Raw genomic sequence first — 24,860 nt, forward strand, 5'->3', positions numbered from 1 at the left:
TCTTATACTTAATATATATGTAAAAATTTTTATGTTTGTGTATATATTTGAGTATAGAAATACAGTAAATTTCCTTTTCAATGTTTGTGCTGTGTGTGTGTGTGTAGGAAGTCCACTCAATTGTACGACAACATCTCCGTGTGGTTCCAGGCCCCCACGGTGACATTTCATGGGTCGCGATCTTTCCCTTGGTCCTTCGGTCTTCCCTTCGGCGGGTGCCGTGGGGAATCGTCATCGCTGGACTTTATTTATTTATCTGTTTCTCCGCTGTTCCTCCTTCCGTACGGGGAACTTGGTCTATCAGCGTAGGGAACATGGGAGTTTGGTTGACTACGGTCTCTCTCTCTCTCTCTCTCTCTCTCTCTTGAAGTAGTTCACCCTTTTATTACTATTTCGTATTATGGTAGCTTCCTTCCCGTTGCGGGTTGAGTTGCTACTCCGTTTATTTTTAATCAAATCTAATTGTATTTGTTAACTTTTCAGTGTCTGTGTAGAACGCTTCCCTTCGGGGTTCATTCGTTCTTACTATTAGTGAACATTCTTAGATGAATTACATAATTATAATTGTTATAATTCTGTTTTTGTTACAGTTCTCCGCCTTCCCCCCCTTCCCTGAGTGTCAGTGGGGGAGGAGGGCGCATTCCTGGTGCGTAATTCTTATGTTCTTTTCCTTCGGGGCTCCTCTTCAGAGTTCCCCCAAGGGAATAAATGTTAACTAATTATTTTATTTTCTCAGTTAACTGTAGTTTTTTCGTTTGCCTCATGTGCCAACGAAGCAGACCTGTCCTGTTTGGGCCTGGGGAGTCTGCTGTTGCCGCCTCCTCTACGACTTTGTCATGGGTGTGTTCCCTTCTCCTAGAAGTTCTCCCGTGACAACTGTCAGCTCCTTAGTTCATTTAGAACGCTCAGGAGGTTTGCCTTCATGGGTGGGTAACTTCCCTTCCGAGGGAGGTTCCCTTCCCAGGTATGAGTTTTTTCCCCTTCAGCGGGGGCAACTTCTCTTACCTTAATAATTACCTGGTTGGTTTTTCCTGGTCCTCGGGCGTTTATGCTCTTGGTGCTGAGCGACCGCTTTTGTAACCATGCTCTAGGGTCTGAGCGGTTGCAAGGCCGGACCATGGAATTCGTGCGATTATGCTCTTGGTGCTGAGCGGTCGCACTTGCAGCTACGCTCAAGGGGCTGGGCAGCTGCAGGAGCTCCTCTTCGGAGGGTTTCTCTTTATGGTCACCTTGCTGATCCAACGGCCCTAAGGGGCGCCTTCATCAGTTCTTCTGGTCTCTTCTACGAAGTGTTCTCCTCTTTCGTTCGCGAGAGAGTCTCTTGTTCGCGAGAAGGACACTCTTAGAGACTCCTCATCGGAGGACTCCCCTGCTGTTGTTGCTGATGTTGCTGAAGGCTCAGTTCCCCCTCTGAACATCCTTCGAGAGGGCAGCCGAGTCCAACGGTCTCTCCTTTGAGTGTCTCTCCCCCTCAGGGAGTTCACTAACAGAGACTCCTCTTCGGAGGACTGATGATGGTGCTCCTGTTCGTGGTCGTCTTCATCTTCAGCCGCAGAGGATCCTCCTCGATGAGAACAGACCGTTACAGCTGCTTCGCTAGACCTTTCGGCAGATAATTCGCGATCTCCGACACCTGCCAGACCTTCTTGTCTCCCATCTCCGTTCCTGGACGTAGATGCGCAGTGACACCCCGACGGGCACCGGTCCCTTCTGGGCTAAGGCATATCTCACAATGTGAGTAAGTCCCTTAGTGCCAGGTTTTTACCTGTGCAACCTCGTTCTCTTGCGTGCTCGTGCGAAATAGTTCGCAAATACTCTCCTGCTGTGGACCAGTCTTCTGGGACCCTCTGTGCGGCTACTCGCCTTGTGCACCTACGGTCTCCTGAACGCCCATGATCGCCTGCTCGCCGGCGCACATCTGATCGCCCATTTCTGATGTGCGCAATGCGCGCCAACGTTCGCCCTCGCGCCCATGATCTCCGGATCTGGGCGCAAGCAGGGAGATTATTTCTTCACTGAACTCCACGTTCACCTGCTCGCCAGCGCACATCTGCGCCCCCTTTCCTGGCGGCGCAATACGCACCGACGTTCACCCACGCGCCCACGATCTTCGGATCTATGCGCAGGCAAGGAGTTTATTCCTTCGCCTCCTCGCCGACGATCTCTCTGGTTCTGCTCCCTCGCTGATATCTTCTGGCCGCGCATATCTTCTGGCCACGCAACTACGCGCCTACGATCTCCCGGTTCCTGCCTCGTCGCGCGCAGTTCAAGAAGTTCCTTCGCTAGCTCACAGGCGCTCACAGGTTCTTCTGGACTCGCAGCACCCTTCTGGAGTTTCGCGCCAAGCTCGCCCACGCGCGGTTCCAGTTCCAGCGCGACAACGCACCAGCATGCTTCCACTTCACACTGCGCTGCCCAGGAGACACCTAAGCTAGCGCACAGGCACTCACAGGCACCCCTGGGCTCTCCTTGCGCGCCGGCGATCTCCTAAGTGCCCGCGCAATTCTTCGCCTGCGTGCAAGCGTTTTCAACGCGCCAACGCTTTAATCGTCGTAGGTTTCCTACGCGCCCACGCGTTAACACTCCTGTACGCGATTGGTCGCTACGCGCCACCACTCGCCAACGCGCCATCGCTTGCCAAGACACGCCATCGCTCGTCAACGCGCCTTCGCCCGCCTACGAGCCATCGCTCGTCAAGGTGCCATCGCTCGTCAAGGCGCCATCGCTCGCTTACGCTCCATCGGTCTCCCGGGCGCTTGCGCTCGCCCTTACGACCACGCGCCCGCGTGCCTGCAAGGGCGCTCGTCCATACGACCGAGCACATGCGCACCCATGTTCGCCCGCGCGCGAACCAATGGTTTTCCATCGCGCGAGCGCCAGTCCCGGCCGCCTGCGCTCGCCCTTACGTACGACCGCGCACATGCGCACCCATGTTCGCCCGCGCGCGAACCAACGGTTTTCCGGCGCCCGAGCACCAGTCCTGGCCGCCTGCGCTCGCCCTTACGACCGCGCTCCCGCGCACATGCGCACCCATGTTCGCCCGGGCGCGAACCATCGGTTTTCCATCGCGCGAGCGCCAGTGCAATTTCGTCCGCGATTCCCGTCGGGTTTCGCAACGCGGGCAACCTGGCGAGTCTTCTGGGTGCGTACTTCCAGATCATTTGCGGCATGATCTCTCACCTGTAGACGCAAAGCAGCGCACGGGCAGGAGCAGGAAGAAGCTTCAGAGAGGTCTGGGCAACATTCTTCTCCTTTTCAGGCAGGCCCCATCATCTCTACTCATCAGGATCGTCCGATCCCCTTCCCTCCAGCGGGAGTCGCTGACACTGCGTATGTCAGCCGTACTTCGAGATCATGGGGGAACCAGGTTTAGCCCTTCCTCTCCACCATTCTGGGGAAGGGGCTTACCAGGGAATTTTTTTCTCGAGAAATTCTCCGCCCGGCAGGTGACATTCTCGACTTCGGAGATCTTAAGCCATGAGAAAGCCGCAAAGTGTGCCATGCAGGCTACTTCGTGGCTGGTCGTCTGGCTTGGATCTCTGGGCATCTTGTTGCGATCCGAGAATTTGTCCAAGGAGAGCTCCAGGAAGGTCATGGAAACTTTCCTCCTCTTGGGCACGAGCACCATCGTTTCCCGGCTCATCAAGTTTCAAACTTATGGACAAACTCGATATTGAAGTATTGAGATGTAGTGACCGAGAGGTTCCTCTCGGAAGTTCCAACCATGGATGTCTACAAGCTCAAACACTCTTCCATCCTTGGAAAGACCTTGTTTTGAGCCCAAGGACGGGGAACGGACAGGTGAGAGGTGGAGAAAGTCGAATCACGATTCACTCCTCCAAAGGCGCTTACATCCAGACCCTACAAGCCTCCAGCGCCTCAACAATAACAGCCTCGTCAGCCTAGGACATCGGAACCGGCCCCGGCAGCTAAGACAAGGTGTCTAAACAGCAGCCCCCTCCTGTCAGAGACAAGAAGGGCGGGAAGTCCTCCTGGGGAGGCAATAATCCTAGAGGGAGCGGCCGAGGCCGCAAACGCTAGGATTGGCAACCCCCCTGCATGGTCCCCAGTGGGGGGATGCCTAAGGTTGCGCGTTCAAGTGGCAGCAACTCGGGGCCGATTCCTGCACGATCTCCGTGATCAGCCAAGAATATCGCGTCCCGTTCTTTACATCTCTACCTCCACTGACAGCGAATCCAGTGTCGCTGAACTCCTATGCCATGGGATTGGCAAAAGGGCTAGCCCTTCGGGCAGAAGTCGAGACCATGCTCTAGAAGGATGGTCTCCAAAAGGTCATCCACGGCTCCCCCCCGACTTCTTCAGTCGACTTTTTCTTGTAAGAATAGTCTGAAGGCTGGAAACCTGTCATCGACCTCTCAGCCCTGAACAAGTTTGTCGAACAAACTTCGTTCAGCGTGGAACAGCAGAGTCGATCAGGCTTGTAGTGAGACCACAAGACTTCATATGCTCTGTGGATCTGAAGGACGGGTACTTCCAGATCCCAATCCATCCGTCTTCCAGGAAGTACTTGAAATTCAGCCTAGACAACAAGATTTACCAGTTCAAGGTGCTGTGTTTCGATCTCTCCACAGCACCGCAGGTGTTCACCAGAATGTTCACCCTGATATCTTCATGGCCGCACAGGAGTGGCATCCGTCTCCTTCACTTTCTGGATGACTGGCTAACCCAGGCAGTCTCGGAATCGACCCTTTTTCGATTCCGAGACAAACTCCTAAGACTTTGCCAAGATCTAGGGATCATGGTAATTCTCGAGAAGTCTTCTCTGCTTCCATCTCAACAACTGGGATATCTAGGTATGATATTAGACTCCAATCTCCAAGCCTTCCCATCAGATGTCAGGATAGCAAGGCTGAGAAGAGTCGCAGAACCTTTCCTCAGACGAGGAGAGCTTCCAGCTCAATCTTGGTTATGCCTCCTAGGTCACCTTTCCTCCTTGTCCAGGCTAGTTCCAAACGGCCGCTTCACGATGAGATCCTTGCATTGGCGGCCCAAGTCCCGGTGGAATCAAGACAACGATTCCCCGGACACTCTGGTCCCTCTGGGACCAGCGGAACGAATGGACCTGCAGTGGTAGTTGACCTGCGAAAACCTTTGCAAGGAAATGGATCTTCTCGTCCTTCCCCCGCATTTGATGCTGTTCTCGGACTCGTCAAAAGAAAGAGGGGGGGGGGGGGGCCACATCCTGAATCAGGCCTATGGTCAGAACCAGAAGGGTACCTCCACATCAATCTGCTAGGAATGAAAGCCGTATTCTGGCCCTTCAAAACTTCCAACAGACCCTGGTGAGTCACTCCATGAACGACAACTCCACGGTAGTGGCTTTTTTCAACAAGCAGGGAGGTACCTTTTCATAACAGCTCTCTCATCTTGCAGTAGAGATACTGAGATGAACCGAAGTCCACTCAATACCCTATCGGCTCGCTTCATTCCGGGCAAAGGAATGTGCTCTCCGACAGTCTGAGCAGGGCCTCACAGATAGAGAGTACCGAGTGGTCTTCGACCCCCCCTGGTAGCCAGCAAGTCCTGACCTTGTGGACCTGTTTGCGGCAGCCTTGAATTTCAAGCTGCCGCTGTACTACTCCCCAGTCCCAGACCCCAAGGCACTCTGGCTAGATGCCTTCCTACAACGGTCGGACAACATCGACGTCTACGTCTTCCCACCGTTCTGTCTGTTGAGAAGGGGCTCAACAAGACCAGACTATCGGTCAACCTGTCGATGACTCTGATAGCTCCGCTGCGGCATCATGCAGAGTGGTTCCCGGAACTTCTGCATCTCCTGACAGAACTCCTGAGAGAGCTTCCCCCACGACACAAGCTACTCAAACAACCACACTGCGACATCTACCACAAGCCGTAGCACCGCTTCGGCTTCACGGAGCGGATGTCTCGACACCTGCGAAAGTCATCCGCAGGGGTCTACCAGGCGAAGTGAAGAGTCTTCTGTGGTTGGTGTCGTGGGAGAGGTACCTCTCCCCTTCATGCCACTATTCCAGCAATAGCGGAGTTATTGTATATCGGCAGGAGGAAATGCGCCTTTCGCTCTCAGCAGTGGAAGCCTATTGCTCAGCCTTAAGCCTGGCCTTCAGGCTGAAAGGAATAGACATTTCCTCCTCGCTGGATCTTCTTCGCTCATACGAAACTACGAACTTACCTGCCCCCAGTCGGAAGTGAGTCCTCCTCCATGGAACATGGTTCGGGCTCCTAGGGCTCTTAAGAGATCTCCTTGCGAACCATTACGCCAGGCTTCTGATCGTCACCTGTCTTGGAAGACGGTGCTCCTGTTCGCTCTGGCCTCGGCCAAGCGTGTCAGCGAACTTCATGGTCTCTCGTACGACGTCGCCCATTCAAGAGGATAGGAGGAGGTAACGTTCAGGTTTGTCCCTGAGTTGGTTACTAGACTCAAAATCTTGGAGTCCCAGACCTTCGGTTCGACTCCTTCAGGATCGCGAGTCTCCGTTCTGTAACAGATGACCCAGACCTTCTCCTACTATTCCCAGTAAGGAGTCGGAGGGGTTATCTTAAAGAACAGCTGCAGTTCGTCTTCACGTGCAAGCCCTGTTTGGGAGCACAGGGAGGACGGAGAGGAGGGTCATCAAGAATGCCTTTTCAGCTTGGATTCAAAGGGTCATCCATCACGCCCTGAATCCAGACCCTCCTCCGTCACGTTGCCTTAGAGCACAGGATGTCAGAGGCATCGTAACGTCCCTGGCCTTCAAGAGGAACAACTCTGTGACGTAGGTGCTACAAGCCGGAGTCTGAAAGCGTCAAACGACCTTCACAGCCCACTACCTGCAGGATGTGACCCATAGGAGCCTCGATACGTTTTCTATCGGCCCTGTGGTGGCTACACAACAGCTGGTCTAACCTCAGGCTCCTTAATGGACAGGTAGCAGAAGGTTGAGGGCATTGTTACCCGGTTTTAGACTGCATGAATGAAAGAAGTATGTCTGGCCCTTACTTCTTTCTTCATCCTCCCCTCTTTTGGGGAAAGCAGCATCCTGGGTTCTTTGCATAGCTGACCTCAAACCTCTGCAGGTAAACCATGCTTCCTTGTGTTCTTAGTATTAAGTTAATACTGTCGCGTCCCCCATACCCTGACGAGGTGGTATTGGGAACGTCCTAGCCTAGAATTCCAGCTAAAGGACTTAGGTCGACTTCCTAGGACAAGTCACACTTCTTCCCTCCACACACAAGCTTATGTAGGCTGCTCGTTTCTTGCGTAGCAAGAAACTTGCGAGGTGCAGGGACTCTTTTTCTCGAGTGCTGCTCACTCGGATTCTGAGTCCCCGGATAAGCCAAAGCCAGTAAGGCTGGGGATTTTCCACCCTGCCTAAGGCTAAGTCAGCCTATGTAAATAGCGTGGTTTGTATTTCGGTTACGGAACAAATGACAAATTCAGAGATACACATACTTGTCTGCTAGCCCTGTCCCCGAAGACAAGTCGTACCTCTAAGTGAAGTGAGGCAGCTCACCAGTGTGTGGGGGGGAGGGGTAGCTAGCTACCCTTCCCTTACCTCCGTGCTAACTAGCGCGGGGGTAGTTTAACCCTCGTTAAAATCTAATGGCTTGTCATTTCAGCTACGCCGAAAGTAAACCCTATGTAAATAGATGAGGTTTGTATGGTTAGGAAAAATACAAATCATCTCCGAATTTGTCATGTTTAGTTTAATGCCGATTCTTTTGTGGATCTGGTAACACACTGGGGAATGTAGCACACAGGTGTTCACATTGGAATATATAGCTCTCCTGAACTGCCTCTATCAGGGATGGTGTTTCATGTGTTCATGTCTACTCATTCATTTTCTATGTACTGTACTTGCCATTATCAGCCACAGGTGGCCAATGATAAATCACTCATTCACTGTTACTGATGCTGGACTAATGAATTTCTAATGTGTTTAGTAATAGCTTTATATTATTGTATCAAGAAATACTACTGTATTCCTATTGCTGAAAGATATCGTTTATCCCATCAGAGAGATTGAGTGCGCTACTTAAAAAGATATTTGAAGCTCATGTCTCTGGTGATTTAAATGAAGAATTAGTAAAGGCTGCAGCTACTGGCGATGCACAAAAGGTATGTGAATATTGTTTATGACAATTACCTGTTACTGTTGTAAACTAATGCTGTGCAGTATTGAATTGAACTTGAAATATCATTGTATTATGAATATGTTTTATATACAGTGTATACATTTGATCCTAGCACTTTAGCTTTTCGACAGGTAAAAAGATATATTGAAGTTATTTATTCCTTTTATTTCCTTTAGGTGGATGAAATTCTGAAAAAAGGGGACGTGGACGTCAATGGCGTTTTTGCTGGTCATACAGCTTTGCAAGCCGCTAGCCAAAATGGACATTTGGAGGTCATTCACATCTTGCTCAGATATAATGCTCAAGTGGAAAAGGAGGTAAAGTACCCCACTTGCAATGTAAATGATAATTTGATTTCATCCTCTTTTATGGTGATAAAGAGTAAGTGTTTTTACAACTGAAATGTTTCCTTTTTTTTTTTTTTTTTTTTTCTTTTTTTTTCCAAAATGGAAACTATTACAATTAGCAATGACTAATAATACTGCAGTGAATTTTAGCGCTATGCAATAGATATATATCATAAAGCTTATGCTCTTTGATCCTCGTATGGCTATTGCTTACTCTTAATTGTATCTTTTATTTTGGTAACCAGGATATGTAATTTTTCTTTTGCAGGATAAAGATGGAGACAGAGCCATCCACCACGCTGCTTATGGTGATGAGCCTGGTGTAGTTCAAATATTAGCAAGTGCCGGGGCAGACTTGAATGCTCGAAGCAAACGAAGGCAGACTCCACTTCATGTTGCCGTTAATAAAGGCCATGTGGGAGTAGTCAAAATTCTCCTTGAACTGGGAGGTCACCCAAGTCTTCAGGTATTGTCATTTTTAAGAATGCAGTAAGATCAGCATTATGGAATTTTTTCAGTTATTTAACCCTTTTACCCCCAGGCTTTTTGGAAATTTCCAACCCTTGACCCCCAAGGGGTTATTTTTTCCCCAGCACATTTTGCAGTATATTTTTTTTTTTAATTTCTCTAACAGCCTTAATTTTTGTCACAGAGAGGTCAGGTTAGTCTCATTCTCTTGGAAAATGCCTGAATTTTCTCAAAAAATTATCAAAAATATTGAAAGAAAAATTTTTTATCTCATTTTTTTGCAAGGACGTACTGGTACGTCCACGTGGGTAAAGGGATGAGTTTTGTGAAACGTACCAGTACGTCCTTTGGGGGTAAGAGGGTTAAGTGCAAGTTAGAATTTTTATTTTTCTGTATTTTATGCTTATTCATGTTAGCAATACACTAGTTATTTATTTATCATTTTACAATTTTTTTTTTTTTTCCTATTTAGTGAGGTTAGTTTGTAACCCAAGTATTATAAATCTTTTTTTTAGGACCATGAAGGTGACACTCCACTTCATGATGCTATTTCCAAAAAACGGGATGATATCCTAACGCTACTTCTGGATCACGTCGCGGACATCACTTTGACCAACAACAACGGCTTCAACTCCCTTCACCATGCAGCTCTTCGCGGCAATCCAAGGTAATTGTAGTCATGATTTACATTTATCTCAACCCATTCACTAAAAGTTTTTAATTTTATCATGACCCCATCATTCATATACAACAAGTGCGTACACATTAAGTTTAAGCGTTACTAAGTACTGTATTCACCAAGCTACGTTAAAGGTTGTTCTAACCAATCCAACTTGCATCAAATGCTGTTTGTGGATTTCTTATAAACCAATCCAACTTGGATCAAATGCTGTTTGTGGATTTCTTATGAACCAATCCAACTTGGATCAAATGCTGTTTGTGGATTTCTTATAAACCAATCCAACTTGCATCAAATGCTGTTTGTGGATTTCTTATAAACCAATCCAACTTGCATCGAACGCTGTTTGTGGATTTCTTATAAACCAATCCAACTTGCATCGAATGCTGTTTGTGGATTTCTTATAAACCAATCCAACTTGCATCGAACGCTGTTTGTGGATTTCTTATAAACCAATCCAACTTGCATCGAACGCTGTTTGTGGATTTCTTATAAACCAATCCAACTTGCATCAAATGCTGTTTGTGGATTTCTTATAAACCAATCCAACTTGGATCAAATGCTGTTTGCGGATTTCTTATAAACCAATCCAACTTGGATCAAATGGTGTTTGCGGATTTCTTATAAACCAATCCAACTTGCATCAAATGGTGTTGTTGGATTTCTTATGAACCAATCCAACTTGCATCGAATGCTGTTTGTGGATTTCTTATGAACCAATCCAACTTGCATCGAACGCTGTTTGTGGATTTCTTATAAACCAATCCAACTTGCATCGAACGCTGTTTGTGGATTTCTTATAAACCAATCCAACTTGCATCGAACGCTGTTTGTGGATTTCTTATAAACCAATCCAACTTGCATCGAACGCTGTTTGTGGATTTCTTATAAACCAATCCAACTTGCATCGAACGCTGTTTGTGGATTTCTTATAAACCAATCCAACTTGCATCGAACGCTGTTTGCGGATTTCTTATAAACCAATCCAACTTGCATCGAACGCTGTTTGCGGATTTCTTATAAACCAATCCAACTTGCATCGAACGCTGTTTGCGGATTTCTTATAAACCAATCCAACTTGCATCGAACGCTGTTTGTGGATTTCTTATAAACCAATCCAACTTGCATCAAATGCTGTTTGTGGATTTCTTATAAACCAATCCAACTTGCATCAAATGCTGTTTGTGGATTTCTTATAAACCAATCCAACTTGCATCAAATGCAGTTTGCGGATTTCTTATAAACCAATCCAACTTTTATCAAATGCTGTTTGCGGATTTCTTATAAACCAATCCAACTTTTATCAAATGGTGTTTGTGGATTTCTTATGAACCAATCCAACTTGCATCAAATGCTGTTTGTGGATTTCTTATAAACCAATCCAACTTGCATCAAATGCTGTTTGTGGATTTCTTATAAACCAATCCAACTTGGATCAAATGCTGTTTGCAGATTTCTTATAAACCAATCCAACTTGCATCGAACGCTGTTTGTGGATTTCTTATAAACCTATCCAACTTGGATCAAATGCTGTTTGTGGATTTCTTATAAACCAATCCAACTTGCATCGAACGCTGTTTGTGGATTTCTTATAAACCAATCCAACTTGGATCAAATGCTGTTTGCAGATTTCTTATAAACCAATCCAACTTGCATCGAACGCTGTTTGCGGATTTCTTATAAACCAATCCAACTTGCATCGAACGCTGTTTGTGGATTTCTTATAAACCAATCCAACTTGCATCAAATGCTGTTTGTGGATTTCTTATAAACCAATCCAACTTGCATCAAATGCTGTTTGCGGATTTCTTATAAACCAATCCAACTTGGATCAAATGCTGTTTGCGGATTTCTTATGAACCAATCCAACTTTTATCAAATGGTGTTTGTGGATTTCTTATGAACCAATCCAACTTGCATCAAATGCTGTTTGTGGATTTCTTATAAACCAATCCAACTTGCATCAAATGCTGTTTGTGGATTTCTTATAAACCAATCCAACTTGGATCAAATGCTGTTTGCGGATTTCTTATAAACCAATCCAACTTGCATCAAATGGTGTTGTTGGATTTCTTATGAACCAATCCAACTTGCATCAAATGGTGTTGTTGGATTTCTTATGAACCAATCCAACTTGCATCGAACGCTGTTTGTGGATTTCTTATAAACCAATCCAACTTGCATCAAATGCTGTTTGTGGATTTCTTATAAACCAATCCAACTTGGATCAAATGCTGTTTGCGGATTTCTTATAAACCAATCCAACTTGCATCAAATGCTGTTTGTGGATTTCTTATGAACCAATCCAACTTGCATCAAATGCTGTTTGTGGATTTCTTATAAACCAATCCAACTTGCATCAAATGCTGTTTGTGGATTTCTTATGAACCAATCCAACTTGCATCAAATGCTGTTTGTGGATTTCTTATAAACCAATCCAACTTGCATCGAACGCTGTTTGTGGATTTCTTATAAACCAATCCAACTTGCATCGAACGCTGTTTGTGGATTTCTTATAAACCAATCCAACTTGCATCGAACGCTGTTTGTGGATTTCTTATAAACCAATCCAACTTGCATCGAACGCTGTTTGTGGATTTCTTATAAACCAATCCAACTTGCATCGAACGCTGTTTGTGGATTTCTTATAAACCAATCCAACTTGCATCAAATGCTGTTTGTGGATTTCTTATGAACCAATCCAACTTGCATCAAATGCTGTTTGTGGATTTCTTATGAACCAATCCAACTTGCATCAAATGCTGTTTGTGCATTTCTTTAAAAAAAAAATATATATGAAAGGCATAAATTGCGTAAAAAAGCATAAAACATATATAAAGCACTTGAAAACACAAAATTAAATGTTTGTGAATTTGATTACAGTATTTGAAATGGCATAAAGCAATATTTATAGATACTTGTTCACAATTATACAACACCAAATGTAGAAAGGCCTTAATAGAAAACACAAAATCTTTACAGTATTTTCCCATTGGTATGCAAGTTCACTTAGATAATAGTATCAGTCTCAACTCACTCTCCTTTTGGTATATAAATGAGTATGGTCTACTGTACAGTGTTTGGTTTTATGTACCAGTATTTGGTTTGATGTAACTCGGTGATTTTATGACTTTTCAGTTAAGGTGTATTAAAACTAAGTAATACCTCGGTACTCGACCATAATCTGTTTGTGAACAATGTTCAACCACCGATTTGTTCGAGTACCGAAACCTTTTTTCCCATAAGAAATAATGGTATTTATTTTCATACGTTTCTACGCATTCCAAAATGCCCAAAATATCAGTAAAATGTGTACCTAAACAACAATAATTATTTAAATGTGTACGTAATTGGTCGGAAAATCCTACAAAACAATTTTAAACCATTTACTGTACATACCTTTGAGCAGCGGTTCGATGGCATACAGGAATGGATGTTGAGAGGATGAAAGGGGGAAGTTACTGCTTGGAAGGAGAGTCCCCCTTCCATGAAGTGGCTGGGTAGTTCTCCTTCAGGGTTTTTTTCTCTCCAGTAAAAGGTCGGGCAAATCTCCTTCAGGGTTTTTTTCTCTTCTGTTTCTCTTCTTTGGAGGGGAATCAGGCTGGGATGTAGCAGCTCTTTTCTTTTATGAATAACATGTCAATGGTCAGCTGCTTCTTTCTCTTCTGCACTATTCTTCTAAAGTGAGACATAACATTATCATTAAAGATGTTCACTGCCCGGTGTGCTACTGCTGTTTCTGAGTGATATTTTTCCACTAAAGTCTGCAACTCTCCGCACTTCGAACACACATCATTTATCACTGAACTCGGAACCTCCTCTCTTACATCCTCATCTTCTGAGGATTCCAGCTCCCCAATCAAATCCTGCTGCTGTTGTTGTTGCAGCTGCAACAATTCTTCAACGGTCAACTCAGTAGAGTGGCTATCAACAAGTTCATCAATGTCTTCCTTGTTGACTTCAAGCCCCCTACTCTTGCCCATGCCAACAATTTCATCAACGACAACAGTGTCCTCAGAAATAACAGTAGCAGTCCCTGAACCAGCCTCTAATTGGAAACCTTCAAATTCCCTCTCTGTTACACATGATGGCCACAGCTTTCGCCAGGCAGAGTTCAATGTCCTATAGGTCACACCACGCCAAGCTTGGTCAATCACATTCACACAGTTGAGGATGCTGAAGTGATCCTTCCAGAATTCCTTTAAGGTCAACTGTGTATCACTAGTCACCTCAAAACACTTTCGGAAAAGGGCCTTGGTATACAGTTTTTTAAAGTTTGAAATGACCTGTTGGTCCATGGGCTGGAGTATGGGTGTAGTATTGGGGGGCAGGAATTTGATTTTGATAAAACTGTACTCTTCTTTTAAGTCTTCCTTTAGACTGGAGGGTGTGCAGGAGCATTGTCCATCACCAGAAGACAATTCAATGGCAAGTTCTTTTCAGTCAGGTATGCCTTAACCTGGAGGCAAACGCTTCGTTGATCCACTCACTAAAGAATTGTCTTGTGACCCAAGATTTAGTGTTAGCGCGCCACATAACTGATAGTGCACTTTTCAAGATATTGTTTCTTTTGAAGACCCGGGGGTTGTCTGAATGATACACTAACAAGAGTTTAATCTTGCAATTGCCACTAGCATTGGCGCACAGCAGCAACGTCAGTCTATCTTTCATTGGCTGGTGAACTGGCATCTTCGTCTCGTCCTTGATAATGTAGGTATCGGCCGGCATTTTCTTCCAAAATAACCCGGTCTCATCGCAATTGAAGACTTGCTGCGGGATCAAATTTTGTTCCTTAATATATCGGTCGAATTCGCCAACGTATTTTTCAGCCACCGCCTGATTCGAACTGGCTGCCTCCCCATGCCTAGTCACATGGTGGATACCAGTTCTGTTCCAGAATTACTCGAACCAGCCCCTGCTTGCTTTAAAAGTAAATGACGAATCACTTTCATTAGTACTGGCACTTTTCTTCACCAATCCTTCATAAATATGAAGAGCTTTCTCGTAAATGAAAGCTTCACTTATACTTTCCCGGCCTACTGCTTTTCTTTAATAAATATAAGGAGCAACTTTTCCATTTCCTCAATTACTTGTGGCCTTTGCTTACTAATTGCTCACTCCCTGTGCAACATTAGCTTTATTTATCACTTCCTTATTTTTCAAAAAGGTCGAAATGGTCGACTTTGCCATGCCATACTGTAAGGCTAGATCGACACTCTTACACCATTCTCGTATTTCGCAATAATTTCCTTCTTCAACTCGATCGTTGTTCTCACTGATTTCCTCTTATCCTTCCCCTTATCACTAACTTTCTTGGGGCCCATTATTATTGGCAAAAAAAAGACAATAAAACACACTAAATCACAATAAATTCTCAACACGTCTTGTCGGACTGACGATCTCTCTTGAAATGATGCTACCCGACCAAGCGAGAGTAGCCGAGATGGCCGCTCATCTCACTCTTGCTTATAATAGGTTGGCAACAGACGGATTTATTCTGAGATCCTGGAATTCCAATTCAGCTAATTGAGAGAACAAATGAATGAAGATAGGTGGTTAGTTGAGCCTTCTATTGTGGAAGAGAATGTACTTGGCTACCGTTATAACATGCATCCATTAGTATAGCCCCTTACAAAATAGATGCCGAGGCAAATACTAAGAGAAAAATATTCTGTCAAGCATCTAAATTATTTGACTCCGTTGAATTTTGCACTTACAATTACAGTAAGGAACAAATTGCTGATGTGTGAAATATGGAAGTTGAAAGTAAACTGGGATGAGCCTCTACCGGAAGACAATTGTAATGTAATTAAAAGATTAAGTAGGGATATAGAGATGTTGAGTGAGATATCCTTCCTAAGACACGACTAAAATGTTGAATGAGATATACTTCCCAAGACAAGCCTGAAATGTTGAGTGAGGTATCCTTCCCAAGACAAACCTTGAATGAATAAATGTCATATGGCCTCCATATTTTTAGTGACGGAGGTATATGATTTTGTAGCTTATGCAGTAAAGGAAGAAGGCAAGAGTACGTACCTATTTTCTAAGTCCAAGTTTGTTCCCCGAGGTAAGAAGGAAGAGCATAGTGTATCTTCTTTAGAGCCTTTGGGAGTAATACTAGCCTTCAAATATCTACCCAAAATATTAGAGGCTTATCAGAACATCCAGTTTCAATTTGTAAACATGATTGTGGATGCTCAGGTATTCCTTAATTGGCTTCTGATGGATGAAACAAAGGTAAAGTCAAAATTTCTTCGTAATAAAGTTTTGGAAGCAGATGGCTTAAAAACATAAATAACCTCTAAATACAGGCTTTCTGTTGCGTACCATTACACCAATACTGACCTAAATATATCAGACTTAATTACCAATGGATTATCCTATCCAAAATATTTGGAGAAAAGGAAATTCTGGTTAGAGGGACCACACTGGTTAAGTATTCAGCTTGGATAAGATCAGCATGAGAAAGGGTAAACAGAGTCCTAAAAAGTTGTCTCTACAAAGCATTCAACTGGTTATAAATTCATGACCATTAACCTATCGATCATCAGACAATCTCAAATTCATAGTGCATAATTCCTTCCTAAAGATGCATGCTAACACGTCGTTGATATTGAGGGGCGATGAGGAAGTCTGGCTAGATGATTAAAATCAGCTTTTGTTGGAAAAGACCCTTGAAGTGCAAGAGGAAGTACTCAAGAGTCTTAAGAAGCTATAGTATGGGAGCTACCTTTTTTGTCTCTGAGAACACAGTAGAAACGTATATCAATCCGCTTGGGAAAGTGAAATGAAATAAGGGGATATCGTACTAATAAAGGCCAAAACAAACCTCTACCATTCTGGTTGAAGGGAAAAGTAACATTATTAATAATAGGCTATGAGGGCAAAATAAGAAAAATTACTGTAGAGTAAAACAAAGTAATGCATTGGAAGAAATACATTCAATTTATAATCTTTACTCACTAGAACTTAGCATAACTCACTCAGGTAAGGAAAGACAATCTGATAAAAGGCCTTTTAACACTATTCCAAATCAGAGCATTAAGGCCAGGGCAATCAGACCTATGAAAATGGCTACTGAGAGATTTTACAAAATGCTGAAGGATGTTATAGAATTTTTATAGACTTGGAAAGGCCTTGGGATTAAGTTAGGTTAGGTTTAGGGGTAAAAAAGAAAGCTATATTGTACCTCCTTTATGGGGTAAGGACTCTTTACAATTAAGGTACTTTGCCCTTTAGTGTATTTAAAGTTTAGGATAAAAAAAAAGGGTACACCTTTTATTTAGTCTTATTTAGTCTTAGTTGTAATATGTCTATAAGTGGTAGGGGCTTGTCTATTTGAATAAGCTGTGCAATGATCTCAACCCCCATCCCAAGTTTTATTTCATTCTTTTTCTCTTACTAAGTTAGTCACCATTTTTCACTTTTAGATAAACATAATTAATCCTGTAGAGTACATTATAATTGTGATTTGGGAAACCGCAACCTTCTCTGGGGAATATATTAGTATTTAGGTAATTATAGCCAGGGGTTAGTAATTAATTATTTCATATTAGCATTGGAGTTGGACCAATGATGGAATTATTGTTTTGTTCCAGCTAAAATAAGCCTTGAACAAACACCTTAAGATGACGGGACCCATAATGAGACTAGTAAAGTAAATAATTTGCCTAAGGAACTAGCATAAATGAATACTGTAATTGAAAAGATTTACTATTAAAGTATTTATTTACCTAGAATAGTAAGTAAAATAACTTTCTGCAATAAATGAATCATTGAGTTTTACGATAAAAAGCAATTTTAATGCCAGTAAAGTCTTATGACAGTAAGTGGCTTTCAGTAATTGCTCAGTAAGCAATTCATTCTACTATAGGCAGCCGCTTAGTACACAACTCGATTTCTACCTTACTGTGAGTGTTGTAGTTTTTCAAAATATATCGATGGTACACCTTAAGATGACGGGACCCACAATGAGACTAGTAAAGTAAATAATTTGCCTAAGGAACTAGCATAAATGAATACTGTAATTGAAGGGATTTACCATTAATGTATTTATATACTGTACCTAGAATAGTAAGTAAAATAATTTTTTTTGATAAATAGATAATTGAGTTTTACGATAAAAACAGTTTGAAGACCAGTCGAGTCTTACGACAGTAAGTGGCTTTCAGTAATTGCTCAGTAAGCAATTCATTCTACTATAAGCAGCCGCTTAGTACACAACTCGATTTCTACCTTACTGTGAGTGTTGTAGTTTTTCAAAATATATCGATGGTACACCTGCATTGTCTGATAAACACGTGCTCACTTCAAGGAACACTTCTTGAAAGAGTTCCGGCAATAGATATGCATGCTTTTCATTTCTGATGTGTGGATTAGGGAAGACCAGCCTTAACCAATGATATTTCGTTTTGTTTGTGAACCTTACGAGAGTGGAAGAGCATTATATCAAATGGAAAATGTGACGAGTGTTCCTCTCAGTTAAAAAATGGTGTGTTGTTGGCAGACAAAGCAATTAATTTAGTATCCGTACAATATACGATTAGTTTTTCTTGCTTTGTAATTTAGTAAATGATATTAAATTGCAACACCTTTGCCAAAGAAACTCCCTGGCAAAGTTTGGATCCATCCTTCTCTTGGGAATGGTTTATGTTCGAATGTAGCTTGAAACAGTGTTCTATCTTCCCCACAAGTGCGCATATCTCTCCTTCTAACTTATAGAGGTCATCATAGGTTCTTTCCTTCAAGAATTTCTCTTACTTGCTTGAACAAGAGAATTAGAGAAGAGGCTCTTTGGTATTGTGCAATTTGTCTTGCCGGCCTTACAACTTTGGTCTTGGGGCAGTGTGGTCGTCGACCTCAGGGCACTGGTGTACCCTTGCTTATTGCTAACCTGGGGAGGGCATCTTAGGAATCTTTCATTCAAGACTTTCTCTTTCCTGCACTAGCAAGAGATTAATAGAGTTTCATGATATTCATGATGTCAAACTTTTGATGGATGGGGATTCTGTTGCCTTTGTCTTCTTACAGACTGTGTGACAAACACCCAGTACCAGTCTTCAAATGCCAGTTTGTGACCTCAAATCTATCTCTGTGTGTAAGTTGATAAGAAGATGCCTGGTACTTGAGGAAGACTCAAAACCTCGCATGTGAAGATTGCAGCTTTCTCATAAGCCACAGCATAAAAATGAAGAAAAATGTCCAGACACTGTTCTTGCTGGCTTGTTAAGGTTGCTTGCTTGTAGATAAGACTTTGATCAGTGTGTATCTGTGCTACCTCAAGAAAGAGCTCTTAATTCTACTTGGAGCTGAAGGACTGGTTTAAAAGTTTAAAGGCTGCTCGTGAAGGGCAGAGGCAAGGGACAGTGACATTTCCCTATCAACCAGTACAATGCCTTAGAGACTGACCATATTACATTTGATTAGCACCCAAGCCCCCTCTCCACCCAAGCTAGGAACAAGGAAGGTCAGGCAATGGCTGCTGATGACTCAGCAGATAGTCCTATAGGCTCCCCCAAACCCACCATCCTTAGCTCACAAGGATGGTGAGGTTGCAACAACCAAAGGAACTAACAAGTTTGAACGGGACTCGAACCCCAGTCTGGCAATCACCAGGCGAGGACGCTACCACCAGGCCAGCACGACTCTGAAGGTTTTGGACCTCCTTTGCCTCTCTGTAGCTTATGGACGTTGTACACAGACAATTCTATCCTGTTCGTACTACTAGGCAGGCAGTTAATTCTAATAGCCAGGCCTTCTCCATCACGAGGCTCAATACTACGCAGTACTCTAGAAGTTTTATTCCAGCTGTTACCAAGTTGTGGAATGATCTTCCTAATCGGGTGGTTGAATCAGTAGAACTTCAAAAGTTCAAAGTTGGAGCAAATGCTTTTTTGTTGACCAGGCAGACATAGTCTTTTTATAGTTTATTTATGACATATTTGTTTTTGATGTTGTTGATAGTTTATTATATGACATGTCTGTTTTGACGTTGTTTCTTATTTTAGAATGATTTATTGTTAATTTGTTCTCTTCATTTATTTATTTCCTTATTTCCTTTCCTCACTGAGCTATTTTTCCCTGTTGGAGCCCCTGGGCTTATAGCATCTTGCTTTTCCAACTAGGGTTGTAGCTTGGATAGTAATAATAATAATAATAATAATAATAATTAGACCACTTTTCTTGGAACCTAAGGTGGCTGCTCCTTAGTAGTTATTTGAAACTCTCATGTCCGTGATGCGATTTAGTATTTGGTATCAGTCTTGAGGAAAAGTAGAATGACTGGTTCTTCTAACTCTTTCTTATTCCCCTCAAAATCATTTGGTGACCTGATGGTGCACTTTGGCATCATCTGTTCATTTAATCGTATGTGCTCCGCTGGATACTTATTTTTTTGGACATATTTATTAGAACTCCTGTCTTCATCCAAGGTAAATGAGATATTCATTTTAGAGAAGCTAAATGTTGGGTCTAATCTAGAACATGTACAAAAAATGGATATTAACAGCGTACGCAAGACAGATCAAGTAAACATTCAGTTCCTATTGAGTGTTGACGTTGTATACAGTATACAATGTGACTGGCATTGTCTTACAAAACTTTTTTGGCTTATCTTATGACGTACTGACATTAATGGGAAATGCTCTATTATTTTTTAGTGATGTGTGGTGATTATAGATCGTGTTGAGTTGTGTACCACTGCTCTTAGCGCAAAAGATAACATAAATAAATATCTGAAAAAGAAAAAACAATGGCAAAGGATCCAAAAAACTCACACCAAATAAGTATCTGGCAGTGCTTTTTGGTGATAAAAGTGAGGTACATTTCTAGAAGTTTTCCTTGCAAAGGCAGCAGTTGCCATATTTTTCTTCTGAAAGTAGTGGCAATTCAAGGGAAGAAATATTCTTCGAGAAGGAAAAGGACAAAGGTTTTTGTGGGGAGTTGGAGGAAACAGATGAGATTTTTGTTGGTGTAGGTCTGCCACCAGAACTCACACTCAGCCCCCCTCGAACCTATGGCTTGGTCACCTAAGGCATCATTGTCTTCCTTCCCATTGGCAATACCATCAACTTCCTCACTGTGACCTTCTACATCGTTTCTCTCCCATCGCACCGTACGCTCATGCCTCTCGCTTCCTGCAGTCCAGACAGGCTAAGGCATTAGGACGAAGCGAATAGACTGCTGTTTGGGAACGATTTGGATGACAAGCTTGATTTTGATAAATTAAAAGGAAGTAATGAGTCTGATATATGCCTACCAAGTAAATTAGATGGGGTTGACTCAAGTTATGATGGGGACTTCTGCAACGTAAGTTTTAATAGCACGAATTATGCAAGAGGGGTAGGCATACTTTAATGAGGCATTTAGGTAGATAAATGAAGAGAGTAATGTTGTGGAAGTTTAACTACAGAGCGTGTTCATTAGTGTTTCAAGTGTTAAATGATGAATGCGGCTGTGGTGTTTTTCTTTCTCTGGAATTACATACATACATAGATACATACATACATAAATACACATACATACATATATATATATATATATATATATATATACATATATATATATATATATATATATATATATATATATATATATATATATATATATATATATATATATATATATATATATATATATTTATATATATACTATCCTTGCATGTATGCCTTTACCAATGAAAGGAGAATTGGATAGATATAGACTGTAAGTCACATATCAGAATATTTTGGGATCTCAAGGTACCTAGAAGGATTGATCAAAGAATCAGAAGTTGACAGAGGTTTACTGATGCTGTTTCCATAGGAGGGGCAGAAATTACTCCATAGTGTTTATATATATATATATATATATATATATATATATATATATATATATATATATATATATATATATATATATGTGTATATATATATATATGTATATATATATAAATATATATATATATATATATATATATATATATATATATATATATGTATATATATATATATATGTATATATATATATATATATATATATATATATATATATATATATATATATATACTAATATATATATATATATATATATATATATATATATATATATATATATATATATATATATTGCGTAATATTTCTATACAATAGTGAGATAAAAAATAGCTTTGCCAATAGAAACAATGAAACACCTGAACTGATACCAAAAGTAGCAGTAGGAGAAGTAAAGAAAGCATCAAAATGCATGAAAAGAGCCAAAGCAGCTGGAGAAATAGGTCTAACAGTTGATTTAATAATAAGTGATTTCATAGTAGAAAAACCCACTGAACATTACACAAAATGTCTGCAAGAATGCTCTATACTTATAGCTTGGAAAAGCTTTAAAAGACCTGAAAAATTACCACCCAATACGTTTACTATGGGATATATAAAATATTTATAAAGATCATATCAGGCCGAATAGAAAGACAGCTATACTTTAATAAGCCAAGAGAGCAGGCAGGCTTTAGAAGTGGGTATTCAACAACTGACCATATCCATGTAATTAACCAGCTAATGGAAAAATCAACCGAGTATGACAAACCACTGTGTGTGGCATTTATAGACTGAGAAAGCCTTTCATTCTGTCAAAACTTCAGTAGAAATGAAAACCCTTCAAAGACAAGGAATAGACGAATCTTATGTTAGAAGTGGGTATTCAACAACTGACCATATCCGTGTAATTAACCAGCTAATGGAAAAATCAACTGAGTATGACAAACCACTATGTGTGGCATTTATAGACTGAGAAAGCCTTTCATTCTGTCAAAACTTTAGTAGTAATGAAAACCTTCAAAGACAAGGAATAGACGAATCTTATGTTAGAATACTTGAGAATATCTATATAGTAAGTACAGCAATCCTAAAAGTACATAAAGATAAAGAGAAAATTCCAGTTGAGAAAGGAGTTAGACAGGGAGACCACATCTCTCCTAAATTATTCACAGCATGCTTAGAGGAAGTTTTTAAGCGTTTAGATTGGGACAGTGTAGGAATTGATAGTAATGGGGAATACTTTAACAACTTAAGATGCGACGCACGATGGCATAGTTCTGTATAGTAAATCATGGGAGGAATTGCAATTGATGATAGAAGATTTGAATAGAGAAAGTATAAATGTAAGACTGAAAATGTCCAATAAAATGCAGAGACAACAAATGGGGTTATGGACAAACCACCAGAGATTGTTAATGAATATACGTACTTAGTATAGACAGTGTTTCTCCAGGACACAAGACCGAAATTAAAAGAAGAATAAGCATGGAAAAGAGAGCTTTTGGTAAACAAAAAGATTATGAGAATTAAGGGGCCACTTTCTCTAAAAAGAAATGGGGCTACCAGTATTAACTTAAGCATCAGAAACTTGGAGCATTAATGTACTGAAGCCTTAGAACATAAACTAGTTACAGCTCAAAGAGGTATGGAAAGAATAATGATGGGAATAACACTAAGAGAAGAAAAGAGCAACGTGGATACAAGAGTAAACTAAAGTAGATGATATTCTAACCACATGTAAGAAAAAAGAAATGGACATGGGTAGGACATATATAGTAACTAGAAGGACAGATAATAGGTGGACATTTAGAATAACAGATTACAGTATATATATATATATATATATATATATATATATATATATATATATATATATATATATATATATATACATATACATACAGTATATACATACTGTGTGTATACAATAAAATGTATATATTTATGCATAAACTCGGTTATGTTTAAAAGTACATTAAATTTGGTTTTTGGATTTAGCTTGTCTCTTCCTCTATGCAATAGATAGCGCCGTGATGTTCTTTTCCGGATTTTTTCTTTTTTCAATTCTGTTCTCATGTATCATTTCTATTTGTTTATAGTTCTCGTCATGTTTTGTTTTATTCTCTTAACTCTCTCTTCTCTCTCCCTTTCTTTCATATTTTCTGATTCCCGTTCGCCTCAATTCACGTTTTCTCCATTTTCTTGTTGGTCTTCCTTGACTCCTCTCACTTTTGCCTTTTACTTCGTCTTCCCTCTGTTTTATCCTATCTCCCTTTTTCACTTTTCTTCATCCTTTACCCTTTCACCTCCCTTGTTTACCCTTTCACCTCCCTTGTTTACCCTTTCATCTTCCTTTGCCCTTTAACCTTACTTTACCCTTTAACCTTCCTTGACCCTTTTTAATTCCTTAATTTACTCTTTCACCCTGTCAATAAACATTTTTTTCTCCTCAAATGTACACTTTCTCCTCAAATGCACACTTTCTCCTCAAATGTACACTTTCTCCTCAAATGCACACTTTCTCCTCAAATGTACACTTTCTCCTCCCTTTACCCCTTTACCACCTCCCTTCACTCTTTTACCACCTCCCTTACTCTTTCAATTACTCCTTTTACCCTTTCACCTCCTCCCTTTACCCTTTCACCTCCTCCCTTTACCCTATCACCTTCTCAATTTATCTTTTCACTTCCCGAATTTATCCTTTCACCCTCAATATATACCCTTTTGCCTCCTCAAATTTACTTATTCGCCTCACTTTACCCTTTTACCTCTTCCCTTTCCCCTTTTAATTCTTCCCTATACCCTTTCACCTCCTCCCTTTACCCTTTCACCTTCTCAATTTATCTTGTCACTTCCTCAATTTACTCTTTCACCCTCTCAATATATACTCTTTCACCTACTCAAATTTACCTATTCTCCTCCCATTACCCTTTTACCTCTTCTCTTCACTCTTTTAACCACTCCTTTTACCCTTTCACCTCATCCCTTTACCCTTTCACCTACTCAATTTATCTTGTCACTTCCTCAATATATACCCTTTCACCCTCTCAATATATACCCTTTCATCTACTAAAATTTACTTATTCTCCTCACTTTACCCTTTTACCTCTTCCCTTTACCCTTTTAACTCCTCCCTTTACCCTTTTAACTCATCCCTTTACCCTTTTAACTCATCCCTTTACCCTTTCACCTCCTCCCTGTACCCTTTCACCTCCTCCCTGTACCCTTTCACCTCCTCCCTGTACCCTTTTAACTCATCCCTTACCCTTTTAACTCATCCCTTTACCCTTTCACCTCCTCCCTTTACCCTTTCACCTCCTCCCTTCACTCTTTCAACTACTCCTTTTACCCTTTCACCTCCTCCCTTCACTCTTTCAACTACTCCTTTTACCCTTTCACGTCATCCCTTTACCCTTTCATGCCATCCCTTTACCCTTTCACTTCTTCCCTTTACG

General features: G+C 41.6%; 1 protein-coding gene across 2 annotated transcripts in view; it reads left to right on the forward strand.

Annotated features, from left to right (window-relative positions):
• mib1 (mind bomb 1) overlaps window positions 1–9,616 on the forward strand; it is a 92,303-nt gene extending 82,687 nt beyond the window's left edge. For both annotated transcript variants that reach the window (XM_068378058.1, XM_068378065.1), the window contains exons 9-12: window positions 7,998–8,098; window positions 8,292–8,432; window positions 8,731–8,928; window positions 9,446–9,616. In XM_068378058.1, coding sequence (XP_068234159.1) covers window positions 7,998–8,098; window positions 8,292–8,432; window positions 8,731–8,928; window positions 9,446–9,601 — 596 coding nt within the window. In that variant the 3' untranslated portion in view covers window positions 9,602–9,616. The remainder of the gene's footprint in view (window positions 1–7,997; window positions 8,099–8,291; window positions 8,433–8,730; window positions 8,929–9,445) is intronic.
• Window positions 9,617–24,860: the final 15,244 nt, after the last annotated feature.

This window comes from Palaemon carinicauda, chromosome 1 (assembly GCF_036898095.1).
Source record: "Palaemon carinicauda isolate YSFRI2023 chromosome 1, ASM3689809v2, whole genome shotgun sequence".
In the NCBI taxonomy this organism is placed as follows: Eukaryota; Metazoa; Arthropoda; class Malacostraca; order Decapoda; family Palaemonidae; genus Palaemon; species Palaemon carinicauda.